Here is a 25,911-nt window from a genome sequence, read left to right on the forward strand (position 1 = left end):
TATTTTGAAGTGTTTATTAACTTTATTTTATTTACTTATTTTCTTTTCAGTTTTTACTTTTCAAATATAATGGCGAGTTCTAGTGGTAGTGTCAATACATTTGGTTCAAGTTCTAACCCTGAATTAGAAGTTTCTCAACCACTTTGGAGGCTTGTGACAAAAGGGGTAAAAGCTAGTAGTGGTGGTGGTGGGAATATGCAGTTTCATTGTAATCTATGTAAGACTGTTTTCACAGGTTCTTATACGCGTGTGAAAGCACATCTTTTGCATATTCGTGGTCAAGAAATTAGAGCATGTTCTGGGGTTGACAAAGACATGTTAAAGCAATTAAAAAAAGAACAAGAGGAAGCTGAAAAGAAGAAAATTGCAGAGATCAGAAGCGATTCGATTAATTTGTCTTTTTCTATTGCTAGTGATATACAAGAAGAGCTTTTAAAGAAAAGAAAGATGGAAAGCAATAAAACAATACAAACGTCATTCAAAAACATGGCAAGAGCAGAAATTGATAAAAAGATTGGTCGATTCTTTTACTCAAGCTCAATTCCTTTTAATGTAGCTAGAAGTCCATACTGGAAAGATATGATTACATCTTTGGCTAATTGTAATTTGAGTGGTTATGTGCCTCCTAGTTCAAAAAAACTAAGAGCAGTCATTCTTGCAAAGAAAAAAATAGAATTAAAGACTTGTTAGAGACCCAAAAATTTGCATGAAAACGACATGGAGTGTCGATTGTTTCTGATGGGTGGACTAATATACAAAGACGACCACTGATAAACTTCATTGCTTACTCAATGGGTCAATCTTTTTGAAGACTGTTGATGCATCTAGAAAGTATAAAGATGCTGAATATTTAAAAAGATTATTTGTCGAAGTGATAAAAGAAGTGGGTGAAGAAAATGTAGTGCAAATCATTATTGACAATGCTCCAGTTTGCAGTCGTGCAGGAATGAATTTGGCAAGTGAAAATACATATTCACATATTTTTTGGACTCCTTGTGCAGCACACGGTTTAAATTTGGCACTTAAGAGTATATGCAATCCATGCACGTGCACATGAAATGTGCTTATGGATTGAGAAAATAGAGCATGATGTTCGAAATATTAGAAATTTTGTTGTAAACCATCACCATGCCCTTTCTATATTTAATAGGCATTCTGATCTCAAGTTGCTGAAACTCGTTTTGCTTCTCTCATTGTTATGATGAAAAGAATTAAGCAACTCAAGAATGCATTGATGATGATGGTGGCTGATCAAGATTGGGATTTTTATCGTACTGAAGATGATGTCAAGGCTCAAGCTATCAAAAAATGCATCTGTGATGATTTTTGGTGGGATAAAATTATATATTTTATTAAATTTACAAAGCCTATTTGGGAAATATTGAGAGAAGTTGACAGAGATGTACCCATGCTTCATAGAATTTATGAAATGTGGGACAATATGATTGAAAAAGTTCAAATTATCATTTTTAAACATGAGAAGAAAGATATTGCACTTGATGATTCAGAATTTTACAATCATGTACATTCAGTTTTAGTGAGAAGATGAGATAAAAGCAATACACCTTTGCATTGCATGGCACACTCTCTCAATCCAAAATACTATGCAAAAAAATGGTTGACAGCAGGTGTTGGTCGTGTTTCTCCAAATGAAGATCCTGAAATATTAAGAAATAGAATGATATGTTTGAGAAGACTTTTTAATGATCCTCACATATTTAAGGTTGTAAATAATGAGTTTGGAAAGTTTTCTACTGGGAGATTTGATTCTTTAGCAGCACTCGTGGCAAGGGACGAGGAAGATCCCCTTAATTGGTGGGCAACATATGGATCAGAGACACCAAATTTGCAACATCTTGCAATGAAGTTGTTATCCCAACCTGCTACATCATCTTGTTGTGAAAGAAATTGGAGTACATATGCTCAAATTCACAACATTAAAATAAACAAACTCACTAGTAAAAGAGCAGATGATTTGGTTTATGTTCATTTAAATCTACGATTAATTTCTCGTCGCACCAAAGAAGAGTATAGGTATTTTTTTTTCTTTGTATTCAAAGTTTGTATTTAAATATTTGTATTCAAAGTTTTAAGTTAGATACTAATATAGTCGTTTTTTGATGCAGTTGTGGACCATCCAAGAATTGGGATGTAAATCCAGAAGACTTTGACTTGGAGGGAGAACATAATTTGCATACTCTCAACATGGACTACCTCGATCATGTTCTTCCCTCTAATTTAGACGATGAGGCACATTTATGAGAAGTTTTGTTGTTTAACACACTCACAAGCTTCTTTATGTATTATATTTTGGTAAGTTTGTGTTGTTAAGAATTGCTTTTTTATTTTTGCTTTAAAATTTATAATCTTTATGTGTTAATTTATTGTTATATATATAATTATATATATTTAAAATATATATAATTTAATATATATATATAGCTGAGTTCCCGTGTCCAAATTTTTTGGAATTGCGCCGCACCCGTGTTGCACCCGCACCCATGTCACATAGCTGGTATGATAGATTCAACAAAGTTATGTTTGATATTGGTTTTAGATCGTGCTTAACTGACACTGCTTTATTTATTAAGGATTCTCATGCAGGTACTATCATTCTACTATTCTATGTAGATGACATGATAATCACTGGAGGCGACAAACAGGGAGTACAATAAATCATAAATATTCTTAAAACTAGTTTTGAAATGACTGATTTGGGTTTTCTATGCTACTTTCGAGGAATAGAAGTTGCTTATTCCCCTAGACGTTATTTATTATATCAATCTAAGTTTGTTTCTGATATTATTCTCAGGTATGGAATATCAAATGATAAGAAAGATGACACTCCTGAAGTAATAAATGTAAAGATGAGAATTGATGATAGAGAGCCTTTGGATGATCCAACTCCTTATAGACAGCTCTTTCTTATCTAACTATTACTAGACCTGATATAGTACATGATGTACACACAGCCAGTCAATTTCAACACACTCTCACAACTGTTCACATGGGCATTGTTTTATTAGATATCTTAAAAATTCTCTCTAGAGGCTTGTTTATGTTTCCTTTTCTGCATTAGATTTACTTGCCTATACAAATAAAGATCGGGCAGATAATCCAAACAATAGGCACTCAACCACATGTTTTTGTGTTTTCTTAGGTGAATCGTTGATCTCATGGAGGTGCAAAAAGCAACAGGTCTCTTTGTCTTCAACTGAAACCGAGTATCGGGCCATGGCTACTACCACAATGGATGTTGTGTGGCTGAGAAGACTGTTGGTTGATATGGGAATCAATATTCTAAGAGCTTCAAAGATGTGTTGTGACAACAAAAGTGCTATCTACATTACCAACAACAACATGTTTCATGAAAGAACGAAGCACATCGAGATGGACTGCCATTATGTTCGAGAGAAATATCTTCAAAAAACTATCGATCAGACTTATGTCATGCTCCTAGTTTTCACTTCCTTTTAGGCAAACTTTTGGTTATCCTACCGTAAGTTTGAGGGAGAGTGTTAAAATGTACATTTATTTATACTTATATATATATATTAAACATAAAATATATATTTAATATAGGGAGAAGTCAAACTCAGTTTGGGAGCCTTGCTCCTTCTCAACTCTCTCTCTTTATCTCTCACCTCTCTCCTTTGTGTATATATAGGGGTGTTCACGCCTTTGTTATGTATGGCTTTTAGCACACTCTTTATTGAATAAATTATATTTTTTATCCTCTTTGTGGAGTTTGTGAGAGTAATTCTTTGGAACTCTTTGTGGATCTTGTAAGTGTGTTCCTTGAGAGAACACTTTCGTTGAAGATTAGAGAACCTTTGGTTCGTGACTGGAGTTCTCTTGTTTTCTTACAATAAGGTCTGTAGGGGTTTTTGGGCTGACCCAAACCTATACAGCCCAATCCAGTTAGGCTGGACTTTAGCCCGAGCCTTATCGTGTTTAGCAATAAAGTTGCTCGCCCACAGGCCAGGTGGAGCCAAAATATGGATTGAATCCAACTCAATAAATTTGAAACATATTTTCCTTTTTCTTTTCTTTTTCAAGGAACAAGGCTATTAAGCTGACAAAAACTGAACCCATGAATAAAATACCGTGCTTAAATCTGGTTCTGATCAAGCTACTGCACAAAGAACTGGCCCAAATCCAGCCCAAGCACCTGGTAAGCCCGGTGGGGCCTGGCAGGTTGCCTAACCCAGTACCCATCCCTATTGAGGATAGAAATGGTTAGATGTGCAGCGCATAGGATGGAAGGTGATATAGTTATCAGATACATACCTTGTCATTACTAGGACGATCACTTGTTACCTTTAGAACTTGTTCTGTTGTTTATAGTTACCAGACATGTACCTTGCCATTACTAGAATGATCACAAATTACCTTTAGCACTTGTTCTGTTGTTTCTTTCTTCAAACATGATTGAAATCTTCTATTTGGTTTCAAAATGAGAGAGAGAGAGAGAGATGCAGTCTAACCAAAATCTACAACTTTCATGATCAGATGCTAATTGAAGACTAGAGATTTCCAAATTGAATAGGTTAGTAGAGTAAGGTTTTTACATCTTGTATAAATTTGTGCAAAAATATGCTGTTTACACGTGTGTTAAAACTTAAAAAGTCAAAAAGCTATTCCTAACGTTTTTCAAAATCACACAACATTTTTAAATCAAGCTTTTTTCCCCTTTTCTGTGAAACAAGACAAAAGAAGCTTTCTCGATAGTAAATCAGGAAGTACAAAGACAGGTAACAAGGAATCACCTCAACAAGGTAAGTCAGAGAAATTACAGGGAGTGAGAGCCCTGACATCACCAATATGATAATCTAGCATAATCTAGATTGATAATTTGATATTACACCTCATCAATTAATCACAGTATCTAACTAACATCACATTGTATCTGCAATCAAATAAAACAAAGGATTCTATTTTCCATGAAAACAGCACAAAATTCTTCTCGAACAAAATACGCCACGAAGATGTGTTGATCCACTATGATGATCTGATGATATTGCTGAAAATGAATGTGTAAATGAATAAAGAAGTATTAGCTTCAACAACTTGTATCCTATGTAACTCAGGTACTTCTACCAAGACCCCGAGCCAGTACTAGGTATACCTAGGTAGGGGGCATCTAGGTTTCAAACTTAACTTTACCCATTTTATTATCTTTTGATCCAAACAATGTGCATCTTATGGTCAATATAAAAAGTACTAGTCATTAACGTATATTTGTTGATCATTATTTGTTAGTCAATACCTTTCACATGCTTTAGATTTTAAATTTGCAATTGACAGTCTATAACTTCATATCTAGAGCATCTTATAAAGTAGAGAACTTTGTAAAAATAAACTCCATTTCCATTTGGCACCTTTCTCCTCATCTATGTAAAGAAATTATGACATCTTACCCCGAATTATGACAAGAGGGCTACAACGGTTAGCTTCCAAAATCACAGGAACACTTGGATTTCTCAATATTCATGTACATGTATATACACCTATTATTAGTTCAGTATAGGCGCTCTTTGTTATGGTTATTTCTCCAACTCGATGTGCCTGTTTTTTATTTCTTTTCATTTTTTCAGATTATTTCTTTGATTTGTCTCTTTGTTTCACAGAAAACAGGTGGAGCTACCCAAGCAAAAGTGGCATTGACAAAATCGACAATGGATGGATGAAAGTTTTAGGTTCTGACCATCCAACATCAATGCAAAAATCTTGCTAATGGTGTCCCAAACATCTGCTGATCGCCCAACATGACGGTACAAATGGTTTGCTAATGGTAGCCCAGGCAACTGCTGATTTTCCAACATGCCAGTGCCAGACTAGCATGGCCCAAATAGTAAAACACAAGGTTCAGATGTACTCCTTGTTGGTTCAACCTCACTAAAAGTTGACATGCTCCAGACTGAAGGTAATCTGACCAGCTAACATGAGCATTGGTGGGCACGCTGGTGTTATCTCTCAATCATGTCGCTACTGTTGGCCAGTACATGGGAGAAAATACTCCAGGTTAGGCAGACTACAAAACAGGGACTATGTCAGTAGTCCGCTTTGATGGAACTATGATCTTCAAAAATGGAATCCAAAAATCATTAAAAGGGTAAGGGTATCTTCTACACATCAAACCCTTAATATTGGAAATTTGGAGACTTTAACAAGATCTCACTGCTATCAAAGATGCCCTATATTGAGTGTTTATAACATAAAGAATCCCATTATTGTTGCACAGAAGTATCCTACTATTCCTCTCTTTAGATGTATATTTTGAGAAAAAAAGCTCATTTCAGTTTAACAAAACCAAAATAGAAGGCATGGAGAGAGGGCATTGAGGTGATGGATACACTTCAAGGCAAAGTATATAAAAGCAGACACAGATGGTTGTGCCATATATGGTCCAAAATACTGCACTTTCCTTGATGGGGTTTTTTTCACCTTTGAAATGCAGCAATCGACCCATTCAAACTAAAACTTGTACGAGGTAAAACTTGAATCATTAGAGTTGATTTAAGTTGCTTAAGCTATTCATATTGCACACCAACTTCCCCAGGACATCACTAGAAGATTGTTGAGGAAATCTTCGACATAATTGTTTTCCATATTTGCCAATGAGGAATACACAAAGAAGTCATATCAGAATTATCATAAGGTAACTACTAAAAAACTGTTAAGTATTCAATATATCATATCAGAGGTTGAAGAATAAAACAGAGAACATGCCTTGATTCTGCAGCACAGGCATCATCTGCTGAAATGAAGAAGGGGGAGTTTCGGAAAACTTCCCTGTAACAGATATAGGGTGTTAATCACCAAAACAAGAAGTCGTAAGTAAATACAAACATACACCAGAGGGATAGCATTTGAAAAACCAAATTTCATTTATTCAATTATGAATAACAGAGAATAGAGTTAAATTGGTTAATTGTTCAACTCAATCAACATAAATTGACACTATCTATTTTCACACGTTCATGTTCCATCAAATACTGTCTCCAAAGCAATCATTTTTGTAAGATAACAAGATTAGTGAATGGCTTATCACTGCTTTTTAGCAACCATGCCCATATTCTTTTTGTTGACAACATCTCATGTTCCTTGTTAGCATGAATTTCTTACAAATGCACAATATGCTCCAACTCATAACATACATTTAGCAGCTACCTGTCCAAACTTCTATAAGCAATGTTGCTGCTCCCACACACAAACTAAACATGCCCTTTTGAGGTCGACAAGGACATAAAATTCATTACATTGTGCACCTTTAGTGCTGTTAGGGGTTTGCTCCCTAATAGTGAAGGATGATCATCAGTTGTGTCACTAGTGTTGAGAAGTGTGATATGCTGATGTACCATATGTATTGTTACTTTTGTGCTACCCTCTTCCAATTGTATATAGATTATTTAATGAGGGGTATTCTTGTACTTTAGTAGGAGGTTAGAGGTCAACTAATTTTGTCATGTAGTACCGGAGGGGGTCGACCCCTATAAGCGTTCTTCTTCTTTTCTTCTTAATAAAGCATTGTTAATGTCACGGGCTTAGAAGCGAAGGCCCCGTGACATAGCTTCGAGTAATCGCAAACACCGAAAGCAGGCCTTTTTAGCGCACAAGCAACTCAGAACGCGCGCGCACGAGCGGAAACAAGAGTACGTGCATGCACAATCACAAAGAGGCAAGGATGTAAAAAGCTTTTTTATAGATATTTGAAAGCAAAGTACATCAAGAGGAGAAGAGAGGGTCTGAATACATGGGGTACTTAAGCCGCAAGGCCTTTTGGGGCACTCGAGAGTGCCAAAGAGGTATATACATCAGAAACAAAAAGGTGAAAAACATGGCGGTTCGGAACACGCTCCCCTGCGTAAGTTGGTGCCGTCCTCGACGCCAATTGTTAATGGTAGACCTCTACAAGTTGTCGATGCTGAAACATGTTGGTGGCCTTCTCTCAGGTGGCTTCACATCCTGGCAATCTCTTCCACTGCACTAAGTACTTTTTTACTTCCCCAAGGTAGTTGTTGGAATGGTTAAGGATGGTTTCTGGTTCTCTGCCTGGGGTGCAGACCGTTGAGGGTGCACGCTGCAGAATGAGAGCATGTTGAGGCATGCTCCGTTGAGGGTCTCCTTCGTCTTCGTGGAACAGCTTCAGGTTGCATATGTGGAATACCGGATGCACTTGAAAGTTTGTTGGCAAGTCCAGCCGGTACGCCAAGTTTTTCACGCGCTTAATAATGGTGAAGGGGTCATCATACTTGCGAATAAGGCCTCAGTGGTGGCACTGAAAGCTAGTTGTGTGATCGGGAAAGAGCTTCGCCAACATCTTGTCCCCAACCTGAAATTTTGTTGGTCGAAGCTTCTCATCTACCCATTTCTTCATGTGCTTAGTCGCCTTATTCAAATACGCATTTGCTAACTCCGTCTGATCTTGCAAGTTCCTGACGAACTGGTATACATAAGGCGTTTTGCCACGTCCTCGCGCAGCAAGGGAGTGCGGAGCCTGCGGCTATTGTCCGGTTGCAACTTCGAATGAAGTATGGACGGATGACTCGTTTTTTTGGAGGTTGTAACAGAATTGAACTGCATCAAGTAAATCAACTTAATCTTTTTTATTGGCACTTACAAAGTGTCGCAGATATTCCTCGAACATGCCATTGATCCTCTCTGTCTGTCCATCGGTTTGGGGGTGAAAACTTGTGTTGAAGTGCAAGTTTGTCCTAATCAAGTGAAACACTTCTCGGCAAAACTTGTCAGTAAAGCGGGCATCACGATCACTGACAATACTCTCTGAGATTCTCCAATGCTTGATTACATTTTGCACGAACAACTTAGCAGTGTCGACAACTGAGCAAGTGGCAGGGACAAGCACGAAGATAGCATAATTTGAAAACCTATCCACAACCACATAGATAGAACTGCAACCTTGAGCTTTTGGCAAGCTCGTGATGAAGTTCATGGTTATACACTCCCACGGACAGCTCGGCACTGGTAGGGGCTCCAGTAGTCCATCGGGTCTCTGATTGATGGGCTTGTCTTCTTAGCAAATCAAGCAAGTCCGCACATATGCATCAACATCATCGTGCATCTGCGGCCAGTAGAATGCACGCTCCAACGCCAATGTTCTCTGCTATCCTGGGTGACCTGCCTAGGAGGTATCACGGCACTCGTGCATCAAGCTCCTTCGTAGAGTATCCTGTCGCGGGATATATAGACGGTCGCCCGCTGAGCGGAGCAAATTGTCCTCTAGCCAAAATCTTTGTGTCTTTCCATCTTTTACCAATGCAATCAATTGTTGAGCCATCGGGTCACTTTTTAAATCTTCTCGAACCTACTCGAGAAGATTGCTCGGCGGTTGGCTAACACTGTCATCCCAAGCGGGCAAAACTGCAAGTTCTGCCTTTCGACTCAAGGCGTCGACAACAACATTGGTCCTGCTAGGCTTATACTCGAGGACCATATCAAATTCTGCCAAGAAATCCTGCCAGCGCACTTGCCTTGGACTCGAGTTCTTTTGAGTCTGAAAGTAGCTTGTCGTAACATAGTCGGTGCGCACAACGAACAGTGACCCCAAAAGATAGTGTCTCCATGTGCAAAGACAATGCACGATCGCCAACATCTCGCGCTCGTGCACAATGTATCGATGCTCGGTGCCATTCAGCTTTTGGCTTTCAAATGCAATGGGATGTCCTTCTTGGAGCAATACCCCTCCGATAGCAAAGTCAGACGCATCGGTATGTACCTCAAATGGTTGCCGACAGTCGGGTAACTTTAGCACTGGTTCCTCTGTCAGGGCATGCTTCAACTCGTCAAAAGCCTTCTAGCATGCATCAGACCATAGCCATGGTCTATCTTTCTTCAGCAGATTTGTTGGCACAGCAGCGATCTGTGAATATCCCTTGATGAAGCGTCGATAGTAATTCGCAAGCCCCGAGAAAAAGCGTAATTCAGGAACCTTAGTAGGCGGCTCCCAAGCTTGAATAGCATCAATCTTCTTATGGTCCATTTTCAATGTGTCTCCTCCCACAATATGGCCAAGGAAGTGAACTCCCTTCTTACCAAATAGGCACTTTTCTAGCTTGACATTCAGCTTGTGGTCATTCAGAGTATGAAACACAATCCAAAGGTGTCGAACATGATGCTCGATAGAATCGTTGTACACCACTATGTCGTCCAAGTACACAACGACAAACTTGGTAAGGTGTGGGTAAAAAATCTTGTTCATCAGGGTTGAAAAGGTGGCGGTCGCATTCGTCAAGCCGAATAGCATTACAAAGAATTTAAATGCCCTATATCGCGTCATACAAGTAGTTTTTAAATCGTCCCCTTCAGCAACCCTGACTTGCCAGTAGTCAGAACTTAGGTCCAACTTAAAGAAGACCTTCGCCTTTTCGAACTGATCAAACAAGTCAGCGATCAAAGGAAGCGGATACTTATTCTTCACAGTCATTTTATTCAGTGCCCTATAGTCAACGCACATATGCTTCGACCTATCGTGTTTTGCCTGAAATAGCATGGGCGCTCCAAAGGGAGCTTTGGATGGTTGGATAATTCCTACTTCGAGCATGTCATCCAATTGCTTGCGTAATTCCTACAGCTCAAGAATTGTCATACGATAGGGAGCCATTACGAGTGGTCGTGCACCCGGCACTAGCTCAATCTGGTAGTCTACCTCGCGCCCTGGAGGTAGCTTCTTAAGCAGTTCGGCAGGCATAACATCACCGAACTCCTTCAATACGGGCACTAAGGCCCCTGGGACATCGGCGGTTTCTCTTGCATCATATGTGGCATGGATTATGACAAGAAAAGTCTCATCACCACTTTTCATGTCTTTCTTTAACTGGAGCGCAGACACCAAGCGCTCGCAAGGCTTCACTGATATCGCAGAAACCATGCAGGGTTGATTATCACTCTCAAAGCTGACAACGTTGAGGTGAGGCATCGGCACTACCTTATTACTTCTCAAGAATTCCATCCGGATGATGACTTTGAAATCATCCATAGGTGTGACTGATAATGTGATCCTTCCTGACCAGTTATGGATCTGCACTAGCGCATCACAAACATCGTAGATGGCCCTGGCTTCCGAGTTAACCGCTTTCATGCGGCTCTCCTTTTCCCACTACAGTCCCAATCGTTCTGCCTCCTCACACGAGATGAAATTATGTGTGGCACCTATTGTTAAATTGTATTTCCTATGTATATATATTTTTATATGTATGTAACGAGAGATACGTATACATATATGTATCATACATATATGTATATGTATATGTATCTATTATTATATATATATAAAAATATATATTTTCCCTTCATGTAACACCCAGAGGTGTTTTTGTCTTTTGTTCTATTTTACGCATATTTACATTTGTAAATATGTTTGTAATTTATTTCTTTTTTCTTTTTTTCTTTTTTTCTTTTTTTCTTTTCTTTTTCTCTTTTCTTTTTCTTTTTCTTTTTCATTTGTTGACTTAGTCAACCTTGGAGGGGGGTCCAACACTAGTCGTTGGACCCCCACCAACGATTAGATTTCTAACCGTTGGAGGGGCTCCAACGACTAGTGAGAGCCCCTCCAAGGCTTCCTCTCCTCTATAAAAGGGGTTGAACCCCTATTGTAAAATCATTCATTGCTTGGAGCATTGTTCTCCAACTTGTTCAATAAAATTCATTATATTTTTGCATTTGGGTTCTCTTTTTGTACCTTTGTGCACATTGTTTTAAGTGTTCTTGTGCCTTTGTGCACCTCTCCCTTTGTGGTGGTTGTGCGTATTTAGCATTATATCTCGTTTGAGATATTTTCACATGGTATCAGAGCAAGGCTGGAGATTGAAGATCGTGTGATTCTTCATCTTTTTCAAAGTGCCACGTAAAGCGTGCCTTTGGCTTCTTGGTGATTAAAGTAGGGACTTCTCTTCCATCAATATTTTGGAAGATTCTTACAACAAGAAAGACTTAAGAGTCCTTTGTGGTACGTATATATTCTCCATTCTTCCATCTCTAATGGGTGAGAAAGAGTCCCACTTTTCACTTGGTTTCAAATTAAATGGCTCCAACTACCATGTTTGGGCCGGTAATATGGAGGCTCACATTAAGGGGAAAGGTCTTTGGGGATATGTTAAAGGAACCATTCCCGAACCTGAACCTAAGATCATCATTATTGATAAGGGTGAAATAAAGGTTCTTGATTGCGAAGAAAGAGAAAAAGCTTTTGAAGAATATAACAAAAGACATGAAGAATGAGAGATGAAAAACTACAAAATTCTCTCATGGTTCTTTTCTTCCGTTGAAACGGAAATAAATGCCAATATTTTGAAGTTCAAGAAAGTCTTTCAAGTATGGGAATATCTCGAAAGAATGTATACTTCGAGAGATTTGTCCCATAAATATTACCTCCAAAAAAAGGCATTAACCCTTCAACAAGGGAAAATGTCCGTTAGAGAATATTTTGTCGAGCTATCCACCATTTGGGATGAACTTGCTCTTCAAGAACCTAAATGGAGTGGAGAGGCTATTGAATTAAGGGCCAAACAACTTGAAGATGATCACTTCTTCCACTTTTTAAACGGGCTTAGACCCGAATTCGAGCAAACTAGATCCTTTCTCTTGTCTTTTTTCTCTTCTCTTCCGTTGGAAGATGTAATTACCAAGCTAAGCGGAGAAGAAACTCGATTGAGGATGAATAAAACCAATCAAAGTGTGTTGGTCGTTCCCTTTAAAGATGAAAATGAGTGCGCTTATGCCGTCTCTAGACCGGGAAATAATGTTAAAACATATAAACCCCACTTCAACAAAAATCGAGGAAGAGAAAATGGTGGACAATATGGAAGAAGAGATTATAGTAAAATCATGTCACTTTTGCAAAGAACCGGGTCACATTAAACCGGTATGTCCTAAATGGAAAAAGATGGTGGCTATGTCTACAACTTTCCAACAATACAAGGAGGAAGGACCGTCAACTTCCAACAATGTTACATTGTCTCTAAATCAAATAATGGAAGCTCTTCAACCTCTCCTCAAGGGATTCGTTTTCGGAGCTGCCATGTCCACCTTCTCTCCTCCTGGTAAGATTTTTTGGCTATTAGACTCGAGTGCATCCTTTCATATGATTCCAAATGTTTTTGCTCTCTAGATACTCAAAAAAGTTGTCACACTCTTTTGTTTCTACGACGGATGGGGCTTCTCTTGAAATAAAGGGAATTGGAGATTTTGAAAGTCAAGGTTTTTTTTGTTCCTAAAGTTAGATTTATCCCAAAATTAAATTTAAATTTGCTTTTCATCTCTCAACTATCGGATCATGGGTGTGATATCAAATTCTCATCAAATAAATGTTGGATACAAGATCGCCGGTCCAGGAAGTTGATTGAGGAAAGCTCTAGGAAGGGAGATCTATACTTTATGGAATTTCTTCAAATTTCAAAACACTCTTTTTGTAATGTTGCCCAACATAAGGATATAAATGTTTGGCATAAACGCCTTAGGCATCCAAATATTTTCAAGCTTTCTTATTTACATTTTACCAAAACTTTATGTAAAGACAACTTCAATTGTAATGATTGTATTCTTGGTAAAATGATAAGCTTACCTTTTGGACAAAGAACTATGTTTTCAACTAAGCCTTTTGAAATTGTGCATTCGGATGTATGGGGACCGGCACCCGTTGTGTCTAAGGGAGGGTTTTCATATTATGTTATTTATGTTGATGATTTTTCAAGATATAGTTGGATCTAATTCCTCAAGCATAAACATGACGTGTTCTCTACCTTTAAGGTTTTTCATATGATGATACAAAACCAATTTAATAGTAAATTACAAATTTTTAGAACCAATTCCGGGGGAGAATTCTTTCAAATAGATTTCAAAAGTTATATTGAAAATAATAGAATTATTCATCAAAGGTCTTGTCCCAAAACTCCTCAACAAAAATGGATTAGTCGAACAAAAACATAGACATATAATATAAACTACAAGAACCTTACTCATTTCTCAAAAAATTCCAAAAAGATTTTGGGCCGAAGCGGCTCTTGCATCGGTTTACCTCATAAATCGACTTCCATCCAAAAATTTGAACCAAATAACCCCCTTGGAAATCTTATATAAAAAGAAACCCGACTACAATAGACTAAGAATTTTTTGTTATAAATGTTTTGTCCTCCCTGACAAAAATGATAAATTATCTCCTAAAGCTATTCCTTGTGCATTTTGGGGATATTCGGAAACACAAAAAGGTTTTAGATGTTATAATATTAAAAATGACAAACTATATATTTCAAGAAACGTGACTCTTTTAGAGAACATAAGTGGTTTTGAAGAACACAAAGCTCATGAAGATAATGCTGATTACTCTTTTTTTTTAACTATTATCTAGAAATGAAGATTTTTTTAGTGACGATGAAGTAAATGAGGATGAGGGTAGAAGTGAAAGTACTCTGCAACCCATCCAACATGAAGAAGAAATGATAGTTGAACCAATCACCTATACACATAGAGATAAAAGTACCTTTAGAAGTGCAATAGAAAAATATAGTGACCCTAGTGAATCTTCTAACCAATCTCGAAGAACCGAAAGATCTACGAAAAATCCTTCTAGATTTATATCCTATGAGTCTTTTTCTCCAAAGCATAGGGCATGTCTTAGTTCCATTCACTCCTACCAAGAACCTAGAAATTTTGGAGCTCAACAAAGCTAAAACTTGGGTTTTTCAAGATCTCCCAAAAGGAAAAAAATCAATAGGATGTAGATGGGTTTATAAAGTCAAAACCAAGAGTGATGGCACTCTTCAGAGATATAAAGTCTGCCTTGTCGCTAAAGGATATAGTTAAGAATACGGCATTGATTACGAAGAAACCTTTGCCCTTGTTGCACGAACGGTCATTGTTAGATGTTTGATCACCATTGCCTCTACTAAAAACTGGAACATTTATCAAATGGATGTCAAAAATGTTTTTTTAAACGGGGACCTTAATGAAGAAGTATATATAGATGCTCCTCCCGGCTTGGATGTTCCAAAGAAAAAAGTCCTTTGTTTGCAAAAAGCTCTTTATGGTTTAAAACAAGCTCATAAGGCTTGATATGATCGATTTAATGAAGTAATGGTTCAAAATGGTTTTGTTTCATGCTACACTGACATTGCTCTATTTGTTAAAAGGTCTGATGCAGGTATTGTGATTTTACTGCTCTATGTTGATGATATGTTGATAACAGGTAGTGACATAAAGGGCATCAAAGGTATTAAAAACACTTTGAAATGTCAGATTTAGGGTATCTAACTTATTTTCTTGGTATTGAGGTAGTTTATTCTCATAGAGGCTATTTTTTGTCTCAAACTAAACTTGTATGTGAGATTCTTGACAGATCTGGTATTACTGATGATAAAATTTGTGAAACTCTTGAAATTGTGGGATCAAAGATGAAAATCGATGATGGGATTCCGTTGAATGATCCTACCCCCTACCGGCAACTTGTGGGGTCTTCAATGTATCTTAGCATCACAAGGCCAGACATCTCACATGTCGTGCACACTGCAAGCTAGTTTCAGCATGCTCCTATATTCGTTCATATGGGAGTTGTTCTCTGAGTTTTCAGATACATAAAGGGAACTATCAACAAGGGAGTTTTTCTTTCCTTATCCTCTGAATTAAATTTGATTGCATATACTGACTCTGATTGGGGAGGTGACCCAAATAACCGTCACTCCACTACAGGCTTTTGTATTTTTTTAGGTGAATCCCTAATCTCATGGAGATGCAAGAAACAACAAAAGGTGTCTTTGTAATCCACAGAAGCAGAATATCGAGTCATGGCTTCTACAACTATGGAAATTGTGTGGATTCATCAACTGTTACAGGATATGAGGATTCAGGTTCAAGAACCCACTAAGTTATGTTGTGATAATAAGAGTACAATCTACATTGCCAAAAATCACACATTTCATGAACGCACAAAGCATATTGAGATGGACTGCCACTACGTTAGAGAAGCATACTTGGAAAGAATTATAGATCTTCCATACGTGACTTCAGAATATCAGTTGGCAGATTTCTTCACCAAGGCTCTATGCTCTTCCAGATTCAATTTTCTTCTTGGCAAACTCTCGATCATTTCGCCCTAAGTTTGAGGGAGGGTGTTAAATTGTATCGCCTATGTACATATATTTTTATATATATGTAACGAGAGATACATATACATATATATATTATACATATATGTATATGCATCTATTGTTATATATATATATAAATATATATTTTCCCTTTATGTAACACTCAAGGGTGTTTTTGTCTTTTGTTCTATTTTACGCTTTGTAATTTATTTCTTTTTGTTACGACAATGAAGCCGTACATGATACTTCAAGTACAAGGTTTTGATGATGAACAAGTGAATCAACTGCATTTCAGCTAAGGCAATGAAGAAAGATGAGAAGAATTGAAGAATTTGATGAAGAATCTTTGAAGACTAGTGTGCAAATGTTAAATTCATTAAAAGTCTTAGATTCTTGTAAGAGCCTTACTTAGAGTGCATATTTCGATTGCATTTCACCTAAAAAATCTTTAGAAAAACTTTTCTAAAAGAACCCTTCATGAAAATCTTTTTAGAAAACTCTTTATTTAATTTTTCGTGTTTATTAGTCGACCAATAGACTCACCAATCGACTAATCCTTTCGCGCCAAATTTTCTAAACAAAATGTCATTTTTGTCAAATTAGTCGACCGAAGGTTTTATCAGTCGACCGGACAGAATATCTGTTTTCTGGAAATTTAGCAGCAGTCGACTGAAAGGTTTTTCAGTCTACTGATGATATTATCAGTCGACTAATTTTTTCTCTAGTCGACTAAGTTTCAAAACTTCAGATTTTCAAATAAATACATTAGTCGACCGACGATAACTGTCAGTCTACTAATAGTTAATTATCAGTCGACTAACTACTGTTCCAGTCGACTAATTTTGTCGTTTTTCCTGAAACTTTTAAAAAACGTGTCTTTTCATTTTTCAAACGTTTTGATCGTTCAAAATGGACTGTTTTGACACCCTTTCATACCCTCAACGTATGGAATCTTTCAACTATAAATATGAGTGCATTCTACATTCAAAATCATCAAATTGAATGCAATTACATTGAATTACTTTTTGTTTTTCACTCATATTCAGTTTCTCACTCACTCAATATTTTTCACTTCAGTTTTTCACTCAAATTCCTTTGAGAGACAGTGAATTTGTGAGTAGAGTATTTCAACAACCTCAAAAGGCAATTGCATCTCATTTGCATTCATAAGAAGGGCTCATAGGTTGTTTTGTAAGTTGTTACTTATTTCATTTTTCTGTAAAAGGAAGAACTCATTGGTTTAAAGGAGTTGTTTGCTTTCAGTAGGTGTGTTACTGAAAGTGTGACCGGTTTTGGTCTGTATGATCTTGTAGTTACACAAGGTTGATAGTGGAAATCTCAAGCTGGTTTTGCTTGAGGACTGGATGTAGGTCGGGAAAGACCAAACCAGGATAAATTCTTGTGTTCCTTGTGTGATTGCTTTGCGAATTGCAAAATCCGTTAAAATTCTTAAGACGATATTTAAAAACACTATTCACCCCCCCCCCTCTAGTGCTCGTTGCCTCGATCCTACTGCACTTTCACTTTTTTCTTTTTTGATTTTCCTTTTTTTTCTCTTTTCTTTTTCTTTTTCATTTGTTGACTTAGTCAACCTTGGAGGGGGTCCAACACTAGTCGTTGGACCCCTCCAACGGTTAGATTTCTAACCGTTGGAGGGGCTCCAACGACTAGTGGGAGCCCCTCCAAGGCTTCCTCTCCTCTATAAAAGGGGTTGAACCCCTATTGTAAAATCATCCATTGCTTGGAGCATTGTTCTCCAACTTGTTCAATAAAATTCTTTATATTTTTGTATTTGGGTTCTCTTTTTGTACCTTTGTGTACATTGTTCTAAGTGTTCTTGTGCCTTTGTGCACCTCTCCCTTTGTGGTGGTTGTGCGTATTTAGCACTATATCTCATTTGAGATATTTTCACACCTATGTCTACTAATGCCTTGGTGAGTCTTCCGTTGAGTAGAAGTTCCAAGTACATCAGTTCTTTGCATACGACCGGTTCTGTAGTAGCCGTCACCTTCACTGCATTCATCATCCGCATTGCACCAACTGTTGACGCTTCTGCAGGTTGATAAACTTTCTCACCTTGAACGACATTCGCAGCTCAGGATGCGCGGTTATCCCCATTTCTGTTGGGACATGTGTCGGCCCAATGATCACCGTGGAAGATACGACAATCACGGTGACGATAGTTGCCACCCTGAAAGTTATTCTGATTCTAATTATTATTTTGGCCATCCTGTCGGCCTTGATTTTGTTGGTTCCCACGGCCAGCATTCTGTGCATGATCATTCCTTCGATTGTTATGGTCATTTTCCTGTTGTCTGCCTTAAAATGTCGCGTTGTTTCTATCAAACTCGGCAAGTTTCTCTTCAACCACAAGCGCCTCAGCTAATGTTGCAGGTTCATGCCGAATGAGTTATGTGTTTGCCCAGCAGAACAACCGATTCTGATCATCTATTCTCTCGACTTCCAGCATTATCGAAGAGAATGCCTTGACATAGTCATGCACTGACCCTATCTGTTTCAATGCTAGCAACCTTTTGCGGGCCATTTTCTTTTGATTTTTAGGCAAAAAGTAGTCGTAATTCCTTTTTAAGGTCCTCCCACGAGACTATAGCAACCAACCCACGTCGAACATCACCCAAGCGACGTCTTCACCAAAGAGTCGTTTTATCCGCAAAGTACATTGTTGCAGTCCGCAGCCTATCTGTGTCTTCCTCTATTCTCGCAGCTTCCAAAAATTAATCCATCTCGTAGATAAAGTTTTTGAGATCCTTTGAGTCCCGTGTGCCCTTATACTTAGCCTATAACGTGACCTATCCATGTGCACCGCCAGGTAGGGCAGTCCTCAACTACCGCAACAACTGATCATTCTTCCGTCGAACAACATCCAATTCAACAGCCATGATGTTGAACCGACCCAGCAGATTATCAAATTTGGTGGCAAGGACCTCCACCGAATAACCAAATCTAGTGGCAAGACTTTCCACAGAGTCTTCCACCCCTTCTACCGCTGTCTTGATCTCTGTGTTAAGATCCTTAAAAGCAGCACAAGTCCCATTGACCAACTTCTCCATGTTAGTCACTATCCCAATCAACTCGACAACATCACGCGAGATGGCTGACACCCGATCATCGACCATGAAGTCTTCTTCAGGAGGAACCATACTGCCTGAAGGAGTCAAGACATTCTTCTTAGGCGCCATTGTCAATCCCAATGTCGACAAGGCTCTGGTACCAACTTGTCATGGGCTTAGAAGCAAAGACCCCCGCGACGTAGCTTCAAGTAATCGCAAATACCAAAAGCAGGCTTTTTTAGCGCACAAGCAACTCACAACACGCACGCACGAGCGAAAGCAAGAGTACGCGCATGCACAATCACAAAGAGAGCAAAGAGGCAAAGATGCAAAAAGCTTCTTTATAGATACTTTAAAGCAAAGTACATCAAGAGAAGAGAGGGTCTGAATACATGGGGTACTTAAGCAGTAAGGCCTTTTGGGGTACTCGAGAAACAAAAAGGTGAAAAACATGGTGGTTTGGAACTAATTTAGTAGGAGGTTAAAGGTCAACTAATTTCGTCATGTAGTACTGGAGGGGGTCGACCCTTATAAGCATTCTTCTTCTTTTCTTCTTAATGAAGCATTGTTAATGTCACGGGAAAAAGAAATTTGTGAGCCCGTGCGGCACCAGACAACCAAGTCTGGCCAACCTAACGGCCTAGGCCTCGCATAAACTCTTTTGTCATTGTCGAAACAATCATTGGCATTGCACACCACCCCATGCACAGCTGCCTAAGTGGATATTTGACCTCACGCATCACCTCATGTGCAACAACTTAGCTCAAGCCATGGCTCTGTGCATCTTCCCTATACACAGGTCATAGTACTCTTCAATTAATGTACGAAAAAGGTAATCATCTGAGTTCCAAGGAGGGGGCAATGTTCATGCCCCTTCGAACCAACAACTCAAATTCAACAGCAATGTCACACCCCCACGGCCATGACGTGATCACCTGAAAGCATCACTCATAAGACCTTGCAGGTAACTCAATGGATGGGGAAATTTTGTTTCCGACCCCCAACCTTGCAGCCAATTAATAGATATGCGTCATAGTGAGCAACACTACCCAAACAACTCACTGACACTTAGGCATTAGTAAGCAACACTACCCAAACAACTCACTGACACTTAGGCATTCACTCGCTTAGCCTCGTATCACCATACGCGGTTGAGAACACCTAATTGGATCCCTATATGAGAATTAGTTCTAACCACACGCACTCCCGTGCGAACCAAACACTACATGTGGGATATCTCTTCCGAGTAGAGAGGTACTTAACCAAATCTCCAAAGGCATCCATCCTCCGATACACCGGCCCAACACTTTACCAAACAATGTTTCACATTTGTGCCACCATACACTATCATACCAACGACGATACCATTGTCTATAGCATGGTATGCTACCACCGCACATCACTGATAGCCCAACGCATATCGCCCATTACTACACCCAATGCATTTTCACTCAATAAAGTTCAAATGTTCAACACTGCACTTGTCACATTCCAACAAGCTTGGTATGTGACACTCTCCCCCACCCAACCCTTTGACGTCCTCATCGAAGTTGGTGCAGGTAAGAATAGTGTCTTTCCTTTGAATTTTCAGCTTTCTTTCGCACTTATCTTTGGTTCCACTTTACCTCATCCTTTTCAACTTGAACTTTCACTCTAGAAAATCCAACTTTACGTTGGATCTCTCTTTGCATGTACGCCCCCCTCACGCATGGCCAACCTTGTCTGGCTTCAACCAACCATCATCATAACTTTTAACACGCTGCATCCCATTCCACGATGCACCTTAAGTCACTTCAACAACGGTCCACCGCTTTCTCTTGTGACCTTATGCCGCGCTCATGCCCCGAACCTTAGAGCTATCTAAAGGCACTTTCTACCCAATGTGGTCCTCGATATCTTGAAGAAAAAAGAGACTACCAACACATGCCACAGGGATGTCTGCTCCCATAAGGCACCAAATTGTGGTTTTCAACTATCCACGGCCAAACTAATCCTCAAAATGGGGGATGCCAACGCGCATACTACCTTGTAGTGGTCTTTCAAAGCAGTCTTTCGGACACCCATCCAACTGGGCCAACTTCTGGCCCAACGCTGCAACTCTCTTCTAGAGTCAGCAAACATGTTCTCATAGGAACGTGTTTGCTGGCGAGCCGAGAACAACAGCATTTTACCACTCATACAATCCAAAAAAGAGAAATTGCTGAAACACAACGGACCAACACAAAGATCATCTTGCTCGAAAGGTGGGTACTCTGCAAACCCACAACTTTATCATCCTATTCATAGACGTTTCTGCTTCACGCTTCTATTGTCCTGCTCAGACACTTGGGAGAGAAAATGCAAGTTTGATTGAGTCTCCCTTACTCAAAGGTCCAAGTCCTTTCAGCCGAATAACCAATGGTGCACTCTCCGCATCATGCACAAAGCAACACCATGCTCCACTTGCGAGCTGACGCACAAACTAGTAGAAATCAATCGCACACGTGATACAGTCCTCGTTGGATCGTCCTTCTACAGGATCTATTGCCGATGGAAGTCTTCTTTATTATCAACAATTCTTCAAAGTTCAGAGTTGCGGAAGCTTTCAATTAGCTGGAATTGGCCATCAGCTGACTCACGCACCTCATGTGTAGGTCAGGCTGAGATTCACAGATGTGGATCCTCTAATTGAGGGAAGATCGATCCTTCAAATCAATCTGCACGCTCTATGCAGTTGATTTCCTCGAGAGGATGACTGATCTCTCGATTGAATGGTTGGATCTTGTTAGATCACAGCTGCAGCTTGATCTTGTTAGATCTGGCTGAAGCATATACATTGAACATTCTGCAGGTTGAGAAGGTGAGCTGCAGTGGCTGGAAGAAATGGCGTGATCTTCAAATTGTCTCCTAAGAGAACAATTAAAGCCTAATCCTCCTTAGAGGCCTATCTCCTTGCTGGAGCCAAAGATCAGTTGATCTTATTACAGAAGAGGAGAAACTCTCACTCTCATTTACAAGACTCAAATTCCCTTTTTCAAAAGATACCCCATTACAATTAAGCAAGCTTATTTATAGCTTTCACTGTAGTGGATGCCAGCATATTGGGCGGCCCACACTTCCAGTCTTGCTGCTGTCATTCTTTAAACTTCAGCTGGAACCACTCGACCTTGTTCAGTTGCAACTCACTCTAGCTTTGGCTGCACCGGTTTCTGTCATGTTTGGACTTGGCTGACTTGGTTGCTTATCCGTCTCTTGAGCTAACTGGCTCGTCCCTGCTCTATTGACTTTGGCGCACACACATAAGCACCCATCCCCTATCGAGCTGCCTTGCTGCCCTGCTTGACCTACTAGGCTATCCTGGTTGATCGACCCGCACGACCAACTACCTCGCACTCTTGGCCTAAGTGTTGGCAAACTTACCCTTTCGGTTGCCTCCATGCTCTTAGCCGTTGTTCTTAGCTAACCACGTGACCTGAACCAACTCCACTTGGTTCTCACTGATGGCTTCAGTCTTTTACATCAAAAGGCTTTGTTGGCCTTGCGTCTCATGCTCATGCTTCTATGCTCTTCACGCTGCTGCACATTGTGCATCTGCCTTCCTTAGCTCGCATACCTTGTGCTGCTGACACATATTTGTCTATAACTGATCAAGACTTAAGCTCTCATCTTCACTCAGCTACTATGAACTTTTATTCGCACCTGACCACTTCGCTGGCTGACTTCACTGATCTGGCCAAGCTGCTGCTTCTAGGACTTGATCTAGCCCATCAACACAAGTCTTTTAGGTTGTTTACAACCTGGCGATTGGTTGTTCCAAGTCATCTTGCTTCGGTTGTGCGCACTATGCAGTTGGCTAGCTGCCCTATGAGACAAAGGCTACGGGTCTCTAGCGAGGTCCGTATCAAACCACCACGCTCCGCATGGTCTTGCCCTCAAGATTCATTCACCACCTGTGGGTTATGGTCCCTCACATCCACGCTTTATTTCGACTCTTGAGTGCATCACTCTGATCTTATTGTTGGCCTAACTACTCTCTATTTACAAAGTGTTCTTCATAGAAAATGTTTCAACCCCTCCCGAATCGAACACAAAATTTTGCTCCTTGTCACGCATGGTCCTTCTTATGAACTTATGCCATAGCGTGACAAAAAGGTTTCTCTTTATTTTTTCTCTACCTTGAGCAGCTATGTTTTTCTTCTTATGGTGGCTCCTTCTTACCACCTTTCTAAAAATCTTCTGCTCCAAGTAGAAGCACATCTTCTTTCCAAATTGAGTTAAAATGAAATTTGAAAAGCAATCCATCTTAAAGCTCTTTCCAACAAAATCACTGCATGCGATTGTTGTCCTCATCCATGGCTTATCCGATCTTTGATTTTCATCCCATGTCTTTACTGTTTTCTCGATTAGATGAGCTGAGATATTTGGTTCTTGTTCATTTGGTTACCAATGAATTGAGTTATCTTCGGAACTCAACAGATGCTCAACTCTTGGAAGTACCTCTTTCACATTAGCATCATATGTTGCTACACCTAGCTCAATATGGTTGCACTGAGTGACGTTGGTCACCTCATCTTCCTTAGGATACTCATGAGCATCCTCAATTTGGATTGCTGCTGAAGGTTCCAAAACCTTCTCTTTTTGCCTCTCTACTCGCAGAGTTTCCCTCAGCCCTTCAACTCTTTTGGTCACAAATTGTTGTAAGGAATGGATGTGTGTCTCAAGATCAAGCTTTTGGCTAGATTCTTGTGCACACTCATGATGTAGCACACCATCACTTTGTTGACCTTCAATTGCACTTTTGGCAATGACAAGCTGGCTGCCATAGCTCATTAACTTTTGCGCTTTGGTTAGAGGAAGAGCCTCATTACATACACTTTGTGTTGGCTCTTTGGTCCCATAAGTATCCTTCACTTGGTACTTAAGTTGTTTCAGTGCTGGCACAGAAAGACTCATCCTTCCAAGCATGTGATTCTACATAGTTATAGTCACTCCGCTCTTCATCATCATCATACCAAGACTGATCTTCCCTGTGAACATTTTCAATCGTTGCGCATGGTTGTCTTTCCTCATTGAACTCCTTGTCGTGCTTCTTCTTCCTCAGTGTCACTCTGATCATCTCGCCATTTGCGCACATCAGGCATATAAGCATTGTTGAAAACATCACGCCACTCACGGCTGTCATAAAAATTGCAGCTGCCGCGGGCGTCACGTGCATCGAAGGCACCGCAGCCACCTCACTCATGATACGTGTTGCTAGCAGCATGATCCTCCCGCATATTGAAGACTTCTCGCGTGTAGTGTGCATCAGGGACGCCGCACGCGTCTTGTGTGTAGCGCGCGTCGGAGATGTCACGCGCGTCTCGCACGTAGCATGCGTCGGGAACGTCGAGCGCGTCTCACCCGTAGCACGCGTCAGAGACGTCACGCGTGTCTCACGCGTAGCATGCATCGTGGATGCCGCGCGCGTGCTGTGCGTAGCGCAGTCAGAGTCGTTGAGCGCCTCTTGCGCACCGCATGCACCGACGACGACGCGCACGTCATGCACCAAATGTGCGTCAATGACGCCGTGCGCGTTCTGCACATAGCGCGCGTCGCCCGTGCTGCGCACAAAGCGCACCTCAGTGAGTCTGTGTGTGTCTTGTGGCTGGCACACACTGAAATGACAGTGCGCCTTCTGTGCGTGGTACGCATCAGGGATGCATCCTTTATCTTGCACACTGTGTTTGCTGAAGGGACCATGCCTCTTGTATCTGCGGCCATCATCAAGTGCGCTCATTGCCCCATGTCCAAAACCTATGTCTGGCGCATGAAGTGCATCGGATGCGACTGATGTGATGCGCCTACACACCTGCGACTCCTTGCACCGCGGCGTACGGGAGGCCAGATGCGTGCGCACCTTCACCTGTCTTTGCTGAGGCAACCTTGTGGCAGCTCGAAGGCGCTGCTCACACCAGCAGTCTGCTCGATCCTCGGTCAACATTTCTGTTGTCCGCAATGACTGAATGTTCACCTCTGCCCCCCTACAACTAGCATAGCCGCAGGCAGCAGCTTCATCATCTTGTTGTTGTAGCCATCGTCTATACCGGGACCACGAATCGATCGGCTGTCTCTTGATGGGTTCCATCATCTGGCTGTAGTATGCAGCAATACAAAATCGACTGTCTCGTGCACGGAGTAAACATACACAGGTGTTTCCATCTCGAGGCTTCAACACACAATAACAACTCCAATTAGTGATGCTAAATGCTTTTACAACTAATGGCCTGAACAAGCCATTCGCCTACACGCGGTTCAGCTGCACATGCTTGATATTCCGCAGCTGGATCTTCATTTGTTGTGTGTGATTCAGCTATACAGCTGAATAGATCTTCAGTTCTACCTGTCAACAAGATATCAATCGTAATTCGAGTACAATGAACCAGATTGAGGACAAATAAGTGCTTATGCACTTAGCTGGTTTTTGGATATTCAGTGAAATGAGCAATTGCTCATTTTTCACTGGAGCTTTTCTGAATTTTTAATTAGATCTCGCAATTTGCTTGATCTCCTCCATTGTCCGCACATTCTTCTTCAAAGAATTGCTTAAAACTTGATTGAGCGCTTCACTCCTTTGACATTGCATCCATTGTGATTTGCAGTAAAGTTTGACAGCAACTTGACCGTTTGCAGCAAGGTTCGGTACAGATTGCTGTCCTCAGCTGTGTCTCAATTGTTGCAGACTTTTGTCGCTGAATGGAATCAGGCTCGCCTGATTTGCATTG

At 40.2% G+C, this 25,911-nt stretch overlaps 1 protein-coding gene across 3 annotated transcripts in view; it reads right to left on the reverse strand.

Moving 5' to 3' along the window:
• LOC149833586 (uncharacterized) overlaps positions 1 to 25,911 on the reverse strand; it is an 87,238-nt gene that overhangs the window by 24,926 nt on the left and 36,401 nt on the right. For 2 of the 3 annotated variants that reach the window (XR_016432703.1, XM_090010883.1), the window contains exon 9: positions 6,733 to 6,795. The exons of the other annotated variant lie outside the window; for it this stretch is intronic. Coding sequence is in view for 1 of the 2 variants with exons in the window: in XM_090010883.1 (XP_089867009.1) it covers positions 6,733 to 6,795 (63 nt within the window). In the remaining variant the exon portion in view is untranslated. The remainder of the gene's footprint in view (positions 1 to 6,732; positions 6,796 to 25,911) is intronic. 3 annotated transcript variants of the gene reach the window in all.

Source organism: Nuphar pumila, chromosome 6, assembly GCF_984573655.1.
Source record: "Nuphar pumila chromosome 6, dmNupPumi1.hap1.1, whole genome shotgun sequence".
Classification (NCBI taxonomy): Eukaryota; Viridiplantae; Streptophyta; class Magnoliopsida; order Nymphaeales; family Nymphaeaceae; genus Nuphar; species Nuphar pumila.